General features: G+C 41.7%; 2 protein-coding genes across 9 annotated transcripts in view; one reads left to right on the top strand and one right to left on the bottom strand.

The window, feature by feature from the left end:
* Positions 1–12,062, top strand: part of PLCE1 (phospholipase C epsilon 1) — a 175,521-nt gene extending 163,459 nt beyond the window's left edge. For 5 of the 7 annotated variants that reach the window (XM_048505288.1, XM_048505290.1, XM_048505287.1 and 2 more), the window contains 6 exons: positions 1,376–1,504; positions 3,638–3,847; positions 6,123–6,284; positions 7,216–7,434; positions 7,881–8,078; positions 10,156–12,062. In XM_048505288.1, coding sequence (XP_048361245.1) covers positions 1,376–1,504; positions 3,638–3,847; positions 6,123–6,284; positions 7,216–7,434; positions 7,881–8,057 — 897 coding nt within the window. In that variant the 3' untranslated portion in view covers positions 8,058–8,078; positions 10,156–12,062. The remainder of the gene's footprint in view (positions 1–1,375; positions 1,505–3,637; positions 3,848–6,122; positions 6,285–7,215; positions 7,435–7,880; positions 8,079–10,155) is intronic. The other 2 variants (XM_048505291.1, XM_048505294.1) reach the window with 2 other exon arrangements.
* Positions 12,063–12,180: 118 nt separating this feature from the next.
* The window catches only part of NOC3L (NOC3 like DNA replication regulator), a 30,712-nt gene continuing 22,375 nt past the window's right edge, over positions 12,181–20,517 (bottom strand). Inside the window, exons 16-22 of one of the 2 annotated variants that reach the window (XM_048505296.1) lie at positions 19,891–19,962; positions 19,250–19,431; positions 16,699–16,827; positions 14,474–14,571; positions 13,865–13,949; positions 12,709–12,881; positions 12,181–12,670 (exon numbers count right to left, since the gene is read on the bottom strand). In XM_048505296.1, coding sequence (XP_048361253.1) covers positions 12,753–12,881; positions 13,865–13,949; positions 14,474–14,571; positions 16,699–16,827; positions 19,250–19,431; positions 19,891–19,962 — 695 coding nt within the window. In that variant the 3' untranslated portion in view covers positions 12,181–12,670; positions 12,709–12,752. Of the gene's footprint in view, positions 12,882–13,864; positions 13,950–14,473; positions 14,572–16,698; positions 16,828–19,249; positions 19,432–19,890; positions 19,963–20,517 lie in introns of both variants that reach the window. The other variant, XM_048505295.1, reaches the window with a different exon arrangement.

The raw sequence follows: 20,517 nt of genomic DNA, 5'->3' as shown, positions 1-20,517 counted from the left end.
ATGCTAAACCTCCATTGTTGGACTTGCCGTCCGTTACCAAAGAGATCTTCTCACTTCCCCACTGCAGCCTGAAATGCCCCCTGAAATACTGCTTTTGTAGGTCAGGGAACTCTCTCAAACAGTATGAGAAGTCTATTTTCCACATGGGTCGGCAGTAGAGCAATTTGATTTGAGTACAGGAGCCCCTCAGAGGCCAACGAGTTTCAGTATATAAAAGCTTTCAAGAGTCAAAGCTCTTGAGAGAGTAAAAGCTTTCGAGAGTCACAGCTTTGTCAGACACACTAGAGTGGAAGTGGAGATCTCTGGGTCCTTTTATCCTTGTCAGAAGGTGGGAAGGGTGTTATAAAGAATGCTTGTAAGGACGCTAGGGTACAATATATATTGCCGTGGTGGCAAACCTATGGCACTCCAGATGTTCATGGACTACGATTCCCATCAGCCAATTGGCCATGCTGGCAGGGGCTTATGGGAATTGTAGTTCATGAACATCTGGAGTGCCATAGGTTCGCCACCACTGATATATTGTATTCAGCTTGATTAGAGCAAAGGGGAAATACTTGGGGGTAGGAAATTAAGATCAGTATTAAACTAAGTATCTGATGTTCCTAGTTGGCCATGAGCGATGCATTGTTCTGACCTTTTGAATTAACTTGAGTTCAGCAATCTTGTGTTGCAGTTTCCCTTTGATATTTCTTTCTGGTGACTGGAGGCCTTTAGGTATGTTTGGCAATCAGTAAGTTTCTAGTGTAGAGTTTTTTTTAATGATGCCATTATGTATTGTTGTCTTGAGTGGATCGGGTCATGGTCAGGTTGAGGGTATAATAGAAATCACTGAAGACCTGGTGAAATTTCTCCAGTGCTTCTTTCCTATGTGTTCAAATGACGAAAAAATCATCAGTCAGTCTCAGGTACAAGCACTGTTCCAAGTCAGCCATGAAAATGCCAGCATATTATGGTTCACGGCTGACCTGGAGTACATTTTAATATTCCATGCCGTTCCATCTCTTACCTAAGAGTGGCAGTCCACAAGCAAAGAAATTTTAAGAGGAAATTATGCCTGCTCAGTTTCTTCTGAAAATTTAATTGTAAAAGTCACTTCAGGAGACATCCAGAATTATAATTAGTTGGACACTCTATTACTTCACACAGCAGGCAGTTCCAGCTGCTAATTTCTTTCTGTGATAACCATTTCTTAGTTATATCCTGTATTCATTTATTTGTTCATTATATTCCCCTCTACCCCTCCCTGCTCCCGCCACCAGCTGGTTCAAGTCTGCTTGCTCTGTCCTTGCTTCTCAAAATGTGCTGATAAACACAAACACATTGATTCAATATAAAGTGCTGATCAAATAATGCAAGTGTTTGTTTTGAACAGCGGTTCAGCACGGCCGAGAAAAGGTCCGCTGCAGTATCCAAGGTCACAATTCACGGAGTTCCAGGCCCAGAACCATTCACTGTTTTTACCATAAGAGAAGGAACATCCACAGCACAGCTTCTGCATCATGTAAGTATGTGCTTTCAGATCGCATAGATTTATTTTGTATTTTATTTCACTTCATTTATACCCTGCCTTTCTCCCCAGCGGGGACCCAAAGCGGCTTTCATTGTTTCTTCCCCTGTATTGTACTTGCAACAACGCCGTGAGTTAGATTAGGCTGACAGTGGCTGGTTATGCACAAGGTGTCTGCCACACTTCAGGGGTGAATGTCTGTTGCAGCAAGATTTCTTGTATTGACCCATTTTCTCAAGCTCCGCTTTCAATTTCCATTCTCTCCACGACAAGCGATACCACTTCTAGCGCAACTTTAATTTTGTTTGCCACCAGAGTGGGGCAGATTTGCCAATGAGTATAGCTTTACCCCAGACAACTTCCCTTCCCCACGGCCAGCCTACCTAGCTCTACCCTTCCCACTCCCTCACACTACGTCCATGCCTTCTCCTTTGCCTCCACCCTTCCTTCCATGTTGCCAGCTCCTTCCTGTTCGTCCTGCTGGCATTTTGGATAGCCAGCAAGTGGAAGTCAAAGAAAAGAAGCTCAACCACACAGGCTTACCCAAAGCACACCACTGTCTAAATTCTCATATGAATAGCTCGATGTAATAATAACAGAGAGTGTTTGGTCCCACCCTACTCCCAATGCTCCCATGCACTCAGTCCCACTTTTTCCACGGATGATGTGAATCCCCTCCACATACATTACAGAGAGCAGATGTGGGGGTAGATCTAATGCAGAGATATCAAAATAACAAGGAATATCAGAATAACAAACCTCTCTCTCCTCCAGTGGGAGTAGCAGGCGCAGGAAGTGTGTAAGTGGAGTGGGGGGAGAGAGAATATCAGTTCTCGGACATGGTCCCCTTCTTCATCAGAATGTAGTCCAGGGAACTGATTTGCTACTTTTGTTTGGGGATGATTATTTTTGGAAAGGGCTACAATATTGATATAAAAGCAGTTTTAAGGCCTTTATCAAAACCAGCAATCTTGCAACTGTGTGCCTTTAAGAATGAATGATGGGTGGAGTTAAAAGAATCAGGAAAAGCTGCAGAGGCCTGGGAGACTTCAGCAGGCAAGCAAGTTGCAGCAGTGGAATGCCTCCTCACTTGTAAACAGAGCATGCGAGGAGTCTCCACTACAAATCCTGTGCAGGGGAGGGGGGGAGAGGGCAGGTAAAGGTAGATTGACTGGTAGAAGGGATGGAGAGAAATAAGTAGGAAAAGAGGAAAGGCTGTGGGAAATGTTAGGGAAGGGAACATGGAAATCATGGCAGATTATAGGGGGAAATGAGATTCCTTTCCCCTTCCCCCTGCAAAAAAAAAGTTTGGATTTATACCTCACTTTTCTCAACCGGAAGAAGTCTCAAAACGACTTACAATCTCCTTCCCTTCCTCTCCCCACAACAGATACCTTGTGAGGTAGGTGGGGCTGAGAGAGTTCAGAAAGAACTGTGACTAGCCTGAAGTCACCCAGCAGGTTTCACATGTAGACGTGAGGAAATAAACCTGGTTCACATGATGGAGTCCACTGCTCACGTGGAGGAGTGGGGAATCTACCAGTAACTTGATACTCCAGATAAGAGTCCACTACTCTTAACCACTACCCCATGCTGGCTCTCATTGAGGGTCTGTTAGAATTAAAATGTCTATTATGGATGAAGGGTCTATTTTCTGAATGGTGGCTAGGTTGGTTTCTCTTGTCAGCAAGGGAGAGCTTTCGTGCATAGTTTCTTTCACTCAAGCATTGCTGAAATGCAAAATAAAAGTTAAAAGGGCTAAGTTAATGAGTGGAAAAACTTCGTACTGATTATCTCAACAGAGACTGTTGTTCCCGCAGTGGGAAAATATTCTACTGCCGTGGGATTATGAATAAATGGTTTGGCCTGCCAAATCAGACAGAAATAAAATTTAACTTCATTGGCCTTCTCTGAAATAGTAACTTACCCAGATTTCCTACCCCCATCCCCACCCCAAAATGTATGTAGCCTAGGGAAAGACACTCTGAATTGCAAGCAATATAGCCCAAAGAATGTTTTGCTACATGCAGGAAAATTCAATAAAGGGCTTTTGTTATCAGCACAATCAGCTTACTGAACATGCAAAAGTCTGCCATACTAATTATTAAAAAGGATTCTCTCCCTTAGATTCTGGCTACTACAAAAGGCATTGGAAATTATCCCACAGACTATTTTTTGATGGAGGAGAAATGCTTCATATCTAAAGAAAGAAATGAGTACAGGAAGCCACCGTTCCAAAGAGTTCTCAGTCCGGAGGAGGAGATCGTCCAGCTCTTGAACAGCTGGTTTCCAGAAGAAGGCTATGTTGGAAGAATTATCTTTAAAACCCGCGAGGAAGTGAGTCTATTTTGCTTGCTGATATTATCATGAGAGTGACACAAAGAGCATGTTCCTTGTTTGGGTTACTGGAGCTTGTTCCTGTGGATGCAGAGGATTGAAAAAGAAGTAACACCAGAACAGCTGGGTTGCTGCTCATTGTTAATGGGCTGGAATTTTGTGCCCCAAGAAAAGACATCTGCATTTATCACTTACACTGAATTCATTCATTTATCCTGAGGGCAATTTTGTTTGTCCTTTGCAAGTTCTTGGCTTCTGAAAATGTTAATTATGGCTCGTTGTAACTTACAATGGAGTGTTTTGCCTTGCTTCTTGCTGGGTGTTCTCATAGTTGGAAATATATGCTGTTTTTCATACACATTGGTCACAATGCAGCAAAGATATCAGGAGGTTTGAGCATCCCCTAATCATGTATTATGTTGTGGCTGCTATGTTATTCTGGCTTAAACTAGTATATCTAAATATGTTTGGCTTCTTCTGCATCTTTCCCTTCCGCATTGTAATATTTCTGATAAACTTGTTACAGTGGATTCTTGGTAGGTATTGATCATACCTAAGAAGCTTCTACTGGGCTGGATCTAGACTAACTTTTCCACTAATGGAAGGGGCAGGTATTTCCACCAGTTCTTCCTTTCTGCTGCAGACCCCCTTTTTGCTGTGGTGAGGATCTCCTGTGCCCTAGGAGCAGCATTTTGGAGAGATCAGTGGATTACAGCAGGGAGGGTTGAGGGCAGGAACATTCTGTTCCATTAGCGGAAGTGGCTTGCATGAGCAGAAAATTTAGTCTGGATCATTTTTAAGAGCTGCATGGTCTACCAAAATATCCACTTTTAGGGATTGCATGAAACTGTGACATGCTTCCAATGCAAGCAAACAAACCCTTGGTTTGTCCCTCCTTTTCCTTTCAGGTATGCCTCAGTAATGGTTTGCCTTCACAGCAAACAATACATTACTGCTGCTTCCAATTATATTCTCCTCAAATCATGATTTTATTCTCCTCAAATCATGATTTTAAACCAGAATTAAACCATTGTTCAGAATCCTACTTTGGAGGGAGGGGAAAATAAATCATAGTTTGTGGTTCAGACACAATAACAAATACTACTTTGAATCCCGACATTAAGTGTGCCCAAGACTTTTTAAATATATCTCATATTGTGAATGTGATGCATATGGATTTGCATACACGGCAATATGAGGTACAATGATCAGGAAGTCAACATTGGCTGAGCATACATTTGCTGGCAAACTTGAGTTTCTTATGAAATGTGTGAACAGGCCACACTCTGCCATATTGATTTATGGGGAAAGACGTAAGCATGGAGCTCAAAGTTACTGAACATAGTCTGGGCTGCAACTTAAATTGTTTCACACTATCTATTGTTCCATATAAATACCTAAAAAGGCAATTTGCAATTCAATTTAAAAACCATAAAAAGCAAGACATCAAAACAAACTTACATACAACCTAAGTCCATTAAAAAACCCAACAACGATAAGCAGTGCGTACAAATAATAAAGGTCATGTCATTTGCCATCAAATGACAGTGTTTGACATACTGCTGGGAAGTAACAAAATTGGTAAGCCCCAGGAAAATATGCTTGGTGGGAATTTCACAGCTGGAATGCTACCACAGCAAAATCACACACCAAATTTCAAAAACAGGACCTCAGATATTTCAGTGAGACCAGAGCAAAGCTATAGGAATGGCAGTGAAAGAAAAAGCTACCTGTTGGATGATGTCCTGGACGGTACAGAAGCGAGGAGCTTTGATGACCGTCCGAGGCTGTTCAGGGGTCTGTTCAGGCCAGTTAATAGCAGCTGCACTTTAATCACTGCAGCTTGTTGGTGAATTGATCCTGTGGAGGTTTTTGTGCAAAGCCAAGAACTACACAGTATGCCACTGTTAACCTGTATGTGGAATCTTCTTGTTGTGCTGAATGTGTGCTGGGCAGCTAAGAAGTCATGAAGTCATTTAATGATGGGCTAACTGTGGTGAGGATCACGCTGTGCTACATACATTAGTACAACTCTCTTCTCTCACCAAAAGTATTGGCTCTTCTTTCTACTGTTTAGACAGAATTTCCTAAATTCATAAATGTTTGTAAGATAGGCAAGGGAAAGCACTGACTGGCCACCAGCTCTTCATGATTTTTCACGCAACATTAAGGGCATAAGCAATGCATTTATAACCTCTGCCTCCCACCAGGTGACGTCGGCCTTCTTTTCAAAACCAACACAGTCTACTTTCCTTGTTTTGATGTTTTCCTATAGAGCTTGAATAGAAGAAATCTCTTTCAGGAGGAGAAAGATGAGGCCATCACTAGCTCTGAGGACGACTGTTTCTTTGTCCAAGTTCATGATGTTTCCCCTGAACAGCCTCGGACGGTCATCAAAGCTCCTCGCTTCAGTACCGCCCAGGATGTCATCCAACAGGTAGCTTTTTCTTTCATTGCCATTCCTATAGCTTTGCACTGGTCTCTTATGGGGCTGAAAGACCTATAAAGAGGTACCCTGTATATAAGATGTCCTCTCTTACTGCGGTGGGTGCTGAGCAGATGTCCAGTCCTGAGCATTATAGCCGATAAGACTGGTTTGTAGATTTGCATAGACCTGTGGGAGTTAATTCTTTACCAGTAAGTTGGGCAGAATTTTAATTCAATAAATGAATAGTTCCAAGTTGCATTAGCTTGACCAAGTTAAGATCTGAGAACAGAGGCAGAGTGAGGGGAAACTGCATCCGGAGCGCACAGGTGCCCTGCGCCCTTGCTGCAGCATTACTTGCCCTAGAACACCCTGCCATGCCCCCTCGACGGCCCCACCACACCTCTGCACAGGGCGTCACCCCCCACCCCCACCCCGTGGGTGCAACTTCACTGTTTGAGAACAAGCGTTGTGTAGCAGTGAAGTTGTTGGACTAGGACTAGAATAAGCGTCATGTAGCAGTTAAGGTGCTGGACTAGGATCAAGCGTCATGTAGCAGTTAAGGTGTTGAACTAGGACTAGAACAAGCATTGTGTAGCTGTTAAGATGTTGGACTAGGACTAGAACAAGGATCATGTAGCAGTTATGATGTTGGACTAGGATCTGGTAAATCCATATTCAGATCCCTGCCATGGAAACTTGATGGGTGATCTTGAGGCAGTTACATACTCTCAGTCCTGATCCTGGCTAGTATTTGAAACGAGACCTTTAAGGAATACAAGAGTCATGCCACAGAGGCAGGCAATGGCAAACCATCACTGAACATCTCTTGCCTTGAAAACCCCACCAGGGGTCACCACAAGTCAGCTGTAATTTGACAGCACTTTCCACCACAGATCAACAGCAGGCAATCAACTTTTGATCTTGTTTCCTTTTTCTTTAGGCCTTATGTAAAGCCAAATATTCCTACAGCATTCTAAGCAATCCCAACCCAAGTGATTATGTCCTCTTGGAGGAAGTGACGAAAGAGTCCACAAATAAGAAGACATCGACCCCCAAAACCTCTCAGAGGATTCTTTCTGACCAAGAGTATGTGTTCCAGGTTCAAAACAAGTGGAGAGGAGCTGGGAAATTTATCCTTAAACTTAAAGAACAGGTCCAAGTAAGTTTTAGTCCTGAAGGATTTTTAAAAAGTTTATAGCTTGTTTGCACTATTAATGTTGGAAACAAAGAAAGCTGCCTTCAGCGGAAAAGGTTTGTATTCATCTTGTGAAAGCAACCAATTCCACTTAATGGACATGTATCCCAAGTTGAGTCCCAGTAATTTAGAGCTATTAACCGAAATCTTACATAGTTTTTTTCAAAATGATTTCTTCAGGACATGACTAAGTGTCAGGATTCACCTTGGGAGAACAGCAGGGAACAGTTACCACACAATATTTTGCCCAGCATCAGCTAACTAACAAGTTTAAAAGACCCCAAGAATAAAGTGTGAAACTGTCCTAAAGTTTGTTTTGCGAATCTTTGCTGTTATAACCGCACTACATAAATCAAACTGACAGTGTTCTCGCCATCTGATTTATTTATTTTGTCTGATTTTTATTGCAGGCCAGTCGTGAAGATAAGAGAAAAGGCCTCTCAATTGCTAATGAGCTTAAGAAACTGGCCAAATCAAAGCAGTACAGGGGCTTTATAACCGCACCTCTGACAACTTCCCCAGAGGGTCCCCAAGGTAAAGATGAAAAGGCTGCTTGCAGTTTGACCTTCAGTGACATTATGGAATAACCTTCAGTGTTTTGTATTCAGGTATGATCTGCTGGCTGCACCCTGAATAAAATGCAGCTCATAGTTTGGAAAGGCTGAGATAAATAGTTGATGGAAATATACTTAAGAAGAAGAGTTTGGATTTATATCCCCCTTTCTCTCCTGTAGGAGACTCAAAGGGGCTGACAATCTCCTTGCCCTTCCCCCCTTACAACAAACATCCTGTGAGGTAGGTGCGGCTGAGAGAGCTCCGAGAAGCTGTGACTAGCCCAAGGTCACCCAGTTGGTGTGTGTTGGAATACACAGGCTAATCTGAATTCCCCAGATAAGCCTCCACAGATCAGGCAGCAGAGTGGAGAATCAAACCTGGTTCCTCCAGATTAGAATGCACCTGCTCTTAACCACTACGCCACTGGTGCTCTCTGAAATATGTTTATGTGTACATTTGCAGAGGGTTGTCCTTTAATTCTGCATGTTGGTTTGTTATGAATCAGGGAAGAGAGCAACTGGTAGATGCTGACAGGGGGCTTCTCCATCCTTTATGTTGAGTCAGTAGCTTCAGTTTTCTTGGTATGTAGCTTTTAAAAGAGGTCAGGCACCAAGGAGACAATAGCAAAGCTGCACTGGTGGAATCTAGCAGGTCCAGTGTAGACTCCAAGTTGGTACAGAGGTGAGAGATTTCATCTACAAAGTGCTGAGCAGAATTGTCGCAGGGGTTCATCAAGCAGTCCATCTCTTCCTATCAGCCAGATCCCCAAAAGCCTGTGGCCACCCAAAATAACTCTGCTGGCCTATACTGTGTAGAAACAATGGTGACAGGACAGTGTTGTCTCTTTGCTGCCATCACAGTGTATGCTTCAAAATGAGCCCATGGTAAACGAAGGGGCTGCTTGGGCTCCAACACAAGTGAGAGGGTCATTGTGTCAACCAGCCAGATTATTTCCTCATTCCAGAAATCAGTGACAGAAGCGTCAGCTATACCAACAGACAAGCAGCCGTGGGGGTCAGGAGGCTACAGTGTGGAAGAAGTGAATGACGGAAGGGGGTGGGATGGAGTAATTCTTCCGCTTTCCTTCTTTTCATTTAATTTATTGGATTTCTATCCCACCCTATCCCCACAAGGCTCAGGGCAGGTTACAACATATGCAATTACAATACTATAATAATTAAAACTTTAAAACCAATATAAAAATAACCAGTGCTATAACAAATACTAAAACTGATGACAGTGAAAATCATCTCCTCCCCTCTCCCCTTCTGGAGGCTGAAAGACGATGGCATGTTGTTTAGTCTGGCTGGCTAGATGGAGAAGGCCTGGTGGAACAGCCATATTTTATAGGCCCTGTGGAATTGAGATAACTCCCGCGGGGCCCTGATGTCACTTGGCAGCCTGTTCCACCAGGCCGGAGCCAGGGCCATAAAGGCCGTTGCTCTTGTTGAAGCCAGCCAGATGTTTCTTGGGCCGGGGACCATTAACAGATTCCCCTCTGATCTTTGAGGGCAATATGGAGAGATGCGGGCTCAAAGATACATAGATCCAATACAGCTTAAGGCCTTTTGAACAACAAACACCTACCAGGGGGGATTAGCTTAGTCCACACTGGTCCCACAGCCCCAGTAATCAGCTTCTCTGTGGTTGGAAAGATCTAGTGAGCAAAGGGCAGGGGAGGAAAGTCCACAATCTCTGTGCCCAAGATCACAGCATCCCATTGTCATGAACATCAGAGATACTCTTCCAACTTTATATAGAATGTTTTCAAAACTCCATACATTTTACTATATTCCATCAGTGATCTTTGCTAATGAGTGGCCTACTATTCTCTTGTAAACTTTAGTGCAGTACAAAGACATGCTTTTCCTGAATGTACGACCCTTTTTCTCACACATCTTCTGTGCAACCTCCATTCCTAAAATGCTGCATAGTGCATTTCTGTATAAAACACCTTTAAAGCAATCAATCACAATGGGAAAATTAAACACTGCTTTAACATACGTCTAGCGTACATTCACTTTGTATCACATCACCAGTGGGTTTTTTTATAACCTGTTTTAAAGGCACTTTGAACTCAACAATGCTTAAATCAGATTTAAGCTTTACGATGTTTCTTTCCAATTCTAGGGAATTTATAACTGCAACAACGTGACGACAAAATGAAGCTGAGGAAAACAGAGAATATGATGGATCCCATCTTTCTGCTGGAGAAGTTGCTTGCTTGGATCTGGTAACTGGAACATGCACCGGAAATGCCTAAACAAGTCACACAGATATGTGGAGAAAAATCCCTGCTTTGGAACTGATGGTCCCAGCAATGGTTTGGCCTCTCTTCCAGGTGTGGTCGAGATGCTGCTTTTGGTGGCAGTGGCCAATCTGTGAATGGTTTTGAGTCTTTCAGAAAGAAGATTCCTTCCTTCTTCACATCCAAACTTAGAAGATTGAAACAGGCATCTAAATGGAGACCTTACAGTGTAAGGTTACAGTGTCAGCAGAATAAATTATTTTACTTAAGCATCTTAAGGGAAAATGAAGGCTGAGGATGTGCTATAGCGTGTTATATAGAAACAATGCACTTTTAATTTTTAAAAATTCCTTCTACACACAGTTTTAGGTGATGGTAGGCATAGTTAGGTAAACTGTTACTCACAGATTTCAGTACAGTCGATATACAGAGCTGTTATGGTTTGTCTAATGTCCATGTACAGCCAGTGTACATACCTCAATAGTTATACTTTGTTTAGAAGCAACATTTCTTCATGCAGTGTATCTTGATATTCCTGTTTATTATTTATTTTAAAGTCCAAGGTATTTGCCACTGTACAATGTATTTATCACGCCTACATAGCTTTGCAGAAAATTCCTACTTATCTCTCAATTTAGAAGAGAAATGCTTCATTTTAGTAAAAAGTACTTTCAGGAAAGAAAAATCTTTATAATATTGGTCACCTGAGATATTAAACCTAACCACTTGAAGTTTTGCTTCTGAATTGTTAATAGAAACATCAATGTAGTACTGAAGTTATAAAAATATTTTCAAGATGTGTTTAGTACTTCTGTAGCAGGCAGCATTATTTAAAGAGTTTTTAATCTTTAACATAGAAGACCTACATTATTCTGTTGTTTTCAGTATATACCTTGTTTCCATTTACATAGAATTCCTTATAAAGATGTGTATATGTTTGCAAACTCATGAGCTTCTGACTGTTTTGTAAGGCTTTTTATAAGGCTGTTAGTGCTGGTTGTAATTTTTCTTCTTTTGTTAATGTACTAAGTGCTATTAAAAGCCATTACCTGCACAAAACAATACACGTCAGGTTGCAATAGTTTCAATAATTATGGTGCAAATTAAACTGTTCAATACAAGGGTCTTGCAGAACTGCCAGCTATAGCAGTGCACCTGCTGTCCACTAGGGTCTTAGCATATAAATAAATTACAAACAGTCTGTCAGTTCAAAGGAAGCATGAGAAACAGATTGAACCTGAATGGAATGTAAAACCTTAATCTGATTGGACAGTCTACAAAGCTTGATTTTCATTGCCTGCAAAATGTATTGTTTACCTCCAACAGGAGAGAAAGAAAAGAGACTATGATGAGGCAAAAAAATCAGGTTTGTACTAATGTGAGGAAACATGATCTGTACTTAAACCTAGAAAAGAATGTTGTTTGTTTACATTTAGTCCATAAATTTGACAGCGGAACAGCCTTACCAGAAAAATCCCTGGACCACCAGAAAAGTGTCTATGGGCAGACAGGGCCCCCTTGAGCAGTGATGCTAGATGATAATCTTGACCTGTGACCCCTGTAAAGGAAATAGACTTGTTCCAAGTTCTCATGGATCTTTCCAGCTGAGACAAGACAAATCTGAGATCTTTTTAAAACCTAAGTGTTTTAGCTAAAATTGTGGTGGTATGAAGATACTTCTGTGAATACACTATGTTTTTGCAGTTGCATTTTTGATAAAGCTCATGCCTCAGAGCGCAGTCCAGTTTACATGAAATAATTTTACATTGTATAGGTATGGAGCAGGATTTGGGGGAGCAATGAAGGGCTCTGTTCTGTAGTAGGCAGCCACTGACAAGAGAACTTGCTTGCTGTGTACTGTTTCCTGCACCCTGAAAAGTAGATAAGACAGGAAATGGAAGCTTATGAATAATTCATTCATCAACCTTTTTATTGGCATAATTAAAAGAGAAAAAGTAGAAAAAAAATTTTTTTTACACAATTAGGCTCATTAAAAAAGAACGGAATTAATATAAGAAGCTGTCTTATTTTCGGGGAAACACGGTACCATGCAACTCAGTGGTGGAATGAGGAAGATCTGCATAGTGATGGGATGTTATTGTACATGACTGGGTACCCTTGTACTAGTTTTTATCAACTGATTACACTTTGCATTAGACACTCTGGGATACAAAAAAACCCCACAGAAATATTAATCCAGACTTTTAAAAATAAGCTATTTATTTTACATTAACCAATTTCTGTTAATTTGATGATATAGTACAATATTATGCATAACTCCCCTAAATAATATGGAATCAGCCATTTCTGAACACCCAAGAAACAGTCACAATTGAGTTTTGGGAACGACACAATGCCACATCTTCATGTTTCTTCAATCCTATTCTCTCTCTCTCTCTTTATATATACGCACACACACACACATACATGCATACATACATATATAAATATTTTATTCTTTTGAAAAGACCAGAAAGATTTATGAAACTGATGCATTTAAGTGTTTAGCAAAATCCAGGGTTCCTTGGACAGCAGCCTTCCGAAGTTCAGTATGAAACAGTTCTCTCAAGTCTTCGTTTAGAAAGGACTCCGTTCGCAAAATTCCACCCTGAAATTAGCAAGCAAGGTTTTTATGGCACAGAAAAGATCTTCGATAAAGATACTTATCAGAACTGGTGAGAAGGAATCTTTTCCACATTTTGTAGAAAATAATTTTGTAAAAAATCTCTAATTTGAAGAAAACTTTTAAAAAAATTTTTGCTGGTCACTTGAATCAGCCCCCTTTCATGCCAACTGTAACCAATATCGGACTCAGTGATTTCAATCAGAAGCCTTTATTGACAGACAGCTGTCTAAAGAAGAAAGTTCTGTGAACTGACTTCAAACAACACCTTTTTATGCCCAAAGCTCCACCCAACTTTCCTCCATCCTGAGATGTCAAAGCAGAGGAACATAGAACAGGAATGCAAAAGCTGTTACTTTCTCAAGGTCGTGTGAAGTCATAGCAGGAAGAGATGGTCCTTGCGTGCCCCCTAAATCACTATACGTTACAAAGCACAGTGGGAAACAGAAAGTAAAGCAAGACCCATTACCATGACAGAGAACAGAAATCTTTTTGATGCCAGGAGGCCCTCCTGATACCCCCTCACTCATTCTGAGCTAAAAGGAACTCCGAAGTGGGAAATGTAAGGCTCATCCTCTCCTGAGGTGGCAGAGCTCTCTTGGCAGCTGGCCAGAAACAGAAATACTCTCTCACTGCCCCTTAGCTCAGAACAAGATCCTTCTCTGAGGAAAACAATCACTGGACTCTGTTCTTTGAAGGCACAAAGAAGCTACAAGACCCCCATGTTACCATTTCTCAGCATGTCACAGTCTGGTGAGCAAGCCACGCCACCCCTTTAAAAGACAGGATGGGGGAATGTGCCAGCCTCTCTCCTGACATCGTGATGGGTGGCAGTGTGTCCATTAGCCCAGCCAAAGGAAGACAGAAACAAATAGTTTGGGACACTGATAAAATAACAATTACAAAGCCTAGTCAAATCTTGTGGTTCTCCAATGACACAAATTATCAGAATACTGGGGAATATATACCTTTTTCCTTGGTGTAACTGATGCAATTTGAGGGTTGAAAGTCATTTCTTTCATACTGTAGGCCTCAAAAAGTTCTGAAGGTGACCTGCGGTACATGACATAGGAGGATTCATTTTAACAGATTATTTGCAGAAATTTATTTACACTTCAAACAACCGTTGCTTCTTAATAAAAGTGCGAAAGGCACTAAATTTTAAACTTGTGAAACAGAAGGGAGAGTTGACAACTCTTTAGACAAAATCTCATTTGAGTGACTTGAATAGCATCATTTTAGTGGCTTTGAAACGTATCAAACTATATCAAGGCAGAAACGACAGTTAAAGAAGGAAAAAAAAACATGACCCTGACAGGGAGCGTTCTTTCTGCACATACACAGCTCTCTATTTCCCCGTTACTTCAATGGTCAAATCCCATGCAGACTAAACCAATTCTTTGGCGCAGACAGAAAAACTGTGGTAAATTATGTACATTTCAACCCTTACTGCTCACTGATGGCTGCTACTTCACACTTGGAGAAAGAACAAAGCGGTATGCTACAACAGGTCAGTCAGATTTTGTTCTTAACACCTGTATCATTTTCAAACACATCACACAAGTCCTCATTCCTACCTCCGGCTCAGTTCAGGCCCAAGAGCTCCTGATCCTTCGGACGGGGAACCGGCAACCAGATGGGCTGCAAATTTCTGTACAACTGGATGATAGTGCCTCTAAAAATATATTGGAGAAAAGAAAATGGAGCTCTTATATTTTAAAGTTGCTACTATGTTTAGCTATTTTCATTCAGCTTTACAGATCCAACTGATATGCAGGGGAAGTGTGACTGAGCAACCTTGTACCTTTTCTAAGCTGAAACTGAAAAGGTCCCCATTTTATCAACATTCAACAAAGCTGCTGATTAGCAACAAAATGCAGGCAGGCAGAGCTTTGACAAAGCGCAAACATTGCTAGAAAACTGGTTGTGGTGGGTTTTCCGGACTGTGTGGTCATGGTCTGGTAGATCTTGTTCCTAACGTTTCGCCTGCATCTGTGGCTGGCATCTTCAGAGGTGTAGCACAGAGAGAAATCTGTTATACATAGACACCTCTGAAGATGTCAACCACAGATACAGGTGAAACATTAGGAACAAGATCTACCAGACCACAGCCCGGAATCCCCACCACAACCAATTGAATCCGGCTGTGAAAGCCTTCGACAATACATTGCTAGAAAAGCCTACAGATGAACAATACTGAAGCAATACAACCAAAAGCAGGTTTGCAAAAAGCCTCTTCCTAGACTTATGGTGAGGGACAGAATCCAGGTGGATATTACCCCTATCCCTCCTATTCCATTAACAATGTTCCTTCATTTATTCACTTAGTAAAAACAGGTAGCACTTGTCGGTAGCTGTTCATCAAGTGGTCCTCCGTACAAGCACACATAGGACAGGCACGGAGACTTTTAGATGGCTTTTTTGGAGTGTTAGCTAATCAGAGAGCGTTTCCCTTCCCCCCAGTTATGCGCACAGAGGCCACAAAGATGAATATATTTGTACCCTGTGCTTCCTTTTTGGGTTAAACTTGAAATCTTCCTCCAGTCTAAGCAGCCTTCCTTTTCCTCCACTTTTTCCCTGTATTTCAAGTTTATATGCTGCCCTACTCCGGCGAAGAGGAACAGTCGCTTACACTGGAGGAAGTGCTACATCTGAGATGGCTTTTTAGAGGATGGTTGGATTTACTCCATTGTATCCGGGTGCAACAGCAATGGCTGTTCACAATCACTGTAAACAACCAAGTTTCTTGAGGTTCCTTCAAATTGGGCTGTAGTTACAAACTTAGTCCTAGGCTGTCTTTATTTCCAGTTTTCAAGCCTGAAGCTCTTAGGCCCCTTCCAAACATTCAGAATAATGAACTTTCAATCCACTTTCACAATTTTTTGAAGAAGAGAAGAAGAAGAGTTTGGATTTATATCCCCCCTTTCTCTCCTATAGGAGACCCAAAGGGGATTACAATCTTCTTTCCCTTCCCCCCTCACAACAAACACCCTGTGAGGTGGGTGGGGCTGAGAGAGCTCTGACTAGCCCAAGGTCACCCAGCTGGCGTGTGTGGGAGTGCACAGGCTAATCTGAATTCCCCAGATAAGCCTCCACAACTCAAGCGGCAGAGCTGGGAATCAAACCTGGTTCCTCCAGATCAGAGTGCACCTGCTCTTAGCCACTACGCCACTGCTGCTATTCCGCACAGCAAAATCCAGCTGCAAAGTGCATTGAAAGTGAATTGAAAGTGGATTATTCTCCATGTGCGGGAGAGCTTTAGGCTTGAAAACTGTAAGGAAACTCAAGGTTGCCTACAAACTCCTTTCCCTTCCTCTCCCCACACAACAAACCCCTTGTGAGGCAGGCGGGGCTGAGAGAGTTCTGAGAGAACTGCGACTAGCCCAAGGTCACCCAGCAGGAATGCAGGAGTGCAGAAACACATCTGGTTCACCAGATAAACCTCTGCCACTCAGGTGGAGGAGTGGGGAATCAAACCCGGTTCTCCAGATTAGAATCCACCTACTCTTAACCACTACACCACGATGGCTCTCAGATCACTCATTCTTTCTAAGTTATTACCCAGGGCTACTATTTGCCTTGCAGGAAAAAATATGTGTTATGGTTACCCTATCCCCACCTCCCGCCAAGTGTAAAAAGAAACCTTGGGAGAGGGCAACCTATTCAGGTTTTAAAAACAAAGTGAGAATCTTGAAGGACAGTTTTAGATTTGTGCTCTAAAAAGGTTTTATGAAAACAAAAAAGATTTCCTTGAATTCCACCACAAGTAAAGCATAAAGGTGTTAGCCGAGGTGAGACTTACCCGCAGAATGTGCAATTCCCACAATGCAGTATTCTGAGCATTGCAATATTCTGGTTCTTCCAGCTCCGGCAGGTAAAGTCCACTCCCTTGAGACTCATTGTCTAGCAGCAGGTCTGTCTTTGGGAAATTCTTTAATGTCGCCATCCAAAGGGAGAAAGGGGAGGGGGGAAATGTATTCAGTATATAAGCATTGCGATATTTGTTTAAAGTAACTAAAAATGATGTAGACAGATTGATGTATATTAATAAACACATGTTTCCTGCTGGAATTAAAATACTCTATCATTTAATACAGAACAAATGCAAATAAACCATTGGAACATAAGAAGGAGCGTGCTGGATCAGACCAGAGTCCATCTAGTCCAGCACTCTGCTACTCACAGTGGCCCTCCAGATGCCTTTGGGAGCTTACATGCAGAATGCGAAAGCAATGGCCTTCTGCGGTTGCTGCTCCTGAGCACCTGGTCTGCTAAGGCATTTGCAATCTCAGATCAATGAGGATCAAGATTGGTAGCCATAGATTGACAACTGTCACTTCTTAAAAAACCATACTTCTATAGTCCATACCAAATTATAGCCCATAATTTGATAAAGGGCATGGCCATCCACAATGTAACAAAATGTGATGCTAGCACCAGCTTTCTTTATCTCATGACAAAAAAAATTATTTTAACTTTTCTTTTATTCTGAGTCCCATCAATGACCAAGAACGAAGAAACACACTAGAGTGAAAATATCTAAAAATTTCAGATCTACACAAACTATCATTTAAACATCAGAAAAGAAAATGTATTTTAAACTATCGTTTGCCAACACCGGTTGAAACAGTGTGCTGAAAACTAAAAATGAACCTCACCCACCAAATGCTTCTGGAAATTAAAATTGGACTTTACTGATTTCAGGAAAAGGGGGTGGGCAGAGCTGGCCGGGCAGATTTCACATGAAAGGGAAGTCCCAAACAAGCGACTTGGTTGAAAATGCCTGGCTCCTTTTTCTCACACCCCCCCTAACTAAATACACGGGTGTTGAGCAGAGCACCTGAGGAGTAGAGGTAATTCACAATAGGTGCATAGCTGCTAAGAATGGCCAGAGTTATAAAAAATACTACTGCTTAGAGAGAACAGTACTACACGTCATCTACAGTATTAACTAAAAATGAATAATAAAACTGTACAAAAGTTGGTGTTGCCATTATGAAGCTCACCTTATTAACGTATGGTAGTACTGCAATCTCAAATAATATTGTGAACAACAATAAAGAAACAGTCGATTGTTATTACAACATCAACACCAATCCTCCTTTGTGACCTTGCACAACATGTTGAAGACATCATAACACCCTGGTGGATAATTATTATCAGCAGCCCAAATCCTTTTAGCGATGAACTGAGAAAAGGATGCACAGCCGGCAAGGATGGAACAGTTACACAAAATGTGGCAACCATAACATTACTTCAATCAATGTGTTTCAAATGACTCTTAAAGGGCACAAAGGAGCCTCACTGTCTCTCCAATGATCCGAGCACTGAAACAATGTACAACATTGGAACAAAAACGACCAGACCACGGCCACACAGCCCAGAAAACCCACAACCGCTAACTGATTCCGGCTGTTAAAGCCTTCGACCATACACTGTGAGCAAAGTCACAATAACCCAAGGCCTCCAATTCTGTCAGATGATTCAGGTTACTCACAATGGTTCTATAAACAACAGCAGAATCGGCAGACACCCCCTGCCTCAGTTTCTTGCCCGATATATATGTAATCCAAGAAAACAACCAATGTAGTTTTAGTTTCAAATCATGCCAGAAACTATCCGTTTCATCCAGAAATCTCTGGAACTGATGTAACTGAGTTATGAATAGCTTTTTCCATTACGCGGAACAGTTAATTCTGAGCTTCAAATTAAATGTCTGATTTATTACAGTCATTCATTTCAGACATTTAAACCTTGTAGTAGGCAGATCAGATATCAAGCCTAATCATTAAACTTTTTATTTGCTGCCAAAATATGAACAGAATTAAAAAGAATTCTGTAGGAATATCAATGCAAGTTGCCTTGAGCAGGCTCCAGAAAGGTGCCATACACAAATTCTCTAGAGCAAATTGCACAACGATACAGCGGAAAGGATATTTCTACCCCATGGTTTTACTGTCTCTACAAGGTATCTATGACAGATACTAGCGCAGGTCTTTCTGCACCTTCACCCAGATTTCTTGGGTACAGCAAACAATTATATTCTGCAAAAACAAATTCCAGTATGGGGAAGGGTTTGAGAACGGTTGTCCACAGCAACCTGAAGGCTCTGGCTGGGAAGGCAGGCAGAGAGGGCATGACTGCTTCTGCCATGAATGAAAAGGGGACAGGTCAACCCCAAGAATGACATGAAACAAGTTAAAAGACCCCAACCACAACAGGTAGGAAGGGAAAGGGAGAGTAACACTTAAAATCTGTACAACAATAGTTAAGAATTGCAATAGTTTCCAATGCAGCTGTGCCCACAAAGGTACAAACTGGTCAGAAGACCTGATATATTATTAAGAACTTACATGCATTAAAGTTCTGTTGGTTGCTAAGATGCCAATGCTGGAGTTTGGAAGGACATGGAGAGCCAGTGTGGAGAGGCGTTTTATGAAAGCCAGCGCCCTCTGCTGGGATACCTGTTTCCTGCGCTTGGTGAGCATCACATCAAGGCACTGTAGGACTATTGCTACATCTTCATTGGTTGCTCCTGAAACACAGAAAGCTAACAAATCAAGGCCCATGCTGCAAACATGAGGACAAAAAGCTCCCAGAAAGACTGGCGGAATCTTCTGCTTCTCCTATGGCTCCTTTATAACATTTTAGGTAGTTCTGGTTTCAATAAAACATTGTTCCCACAAACTGAAACATTTTGGAGTTCCATGAAAGATTTATATGGAACGTTAATTCCTTCTCCCTGCTAAAGAGCCAAAGTTGTACACTCTACACATGTCTATCAGCACCAAAGTGTGCACTTTCAACCCAACCTTCCACAGAAATACAAATGGCTAATCTTGAGATTTTTGTCAAACAAGAGCCAACTCAGAAGAAAACAGCTCTGTGTAGCGACAGCACCCCAGTTCTCTGAATCCTATGCAAAAATACCCTTGGTGTGGAAATAAAATCACAAATATTTTCCATATTCAACAAATCTAAAATACAGAATTACCTGCATGCAGCTTAAATAGGGTCTTGTAAATGTGCGTGTAGAACTTCAAAGGGTCGATATTAAGAACATCACCTATTCAAAATATAGCAACTATTAAAGTTGGTTTCCATAACCGACAGTATTATTAAACATTTCACCCTTCCCCCGGGCAGTGAGCAGTCCAAGAGCAATATCACAGGGTTTGGCTTCCACTTGGATAAGAGCATGCAGGAGACCTTATTTATAAAGTGTCCTTATTCACAAGTATACAAGCAAAGTCTATCGAATTGCAAGCAAGATCCTATGAGAACAAGCAGCAAAGCCAATGGCCTGTCAATCCGCACACTGCCCAACAAGATAGCAGTGGAACGCACAGCAATGTGCAGGGTTTTCAGTGTAGTAAACTCCAGCAGCATACATTTATCCTAATTCACACAAATGTGTGTCCTAATTCAAAGCTGGAAACATCCTTGTGGTTTTATAACTGTCCTTTGTTTTATAACTATCCCTACAATCTGATGGGTGCCACATTCCCAAGGTTAAAGTGAAATTCCAGGCTACTGACGCTCTTGTTACATCTCTCATCCTCCTTTAATCAGGCAGAACTATAGTGGCAGGCCTTGCAAAACTCTTAAAAATCAAACCTAA

This window comes from Sphaerodactylus townsendi, linkage group LG08, assembly GCF_021028975.2.
Source record: "Sphaerodactylus townsendi isolate TG3544 linkage group LG08, MPM_Stown_v2.3, whole genome shotgun sequence".
Lineage (NCBI taxonomy): Eukaryota > Metazoa > Chordata > Lepidosauria > Squamata > Sphaerodactylidae > Sphaerodactylus > Sphaerodactylus townsendi.
The sequence above is the reverse complement of the archived record's forward strand: the minus strand, read 5'-3'. Positions and strand labels throughout refer to the sequence as shown.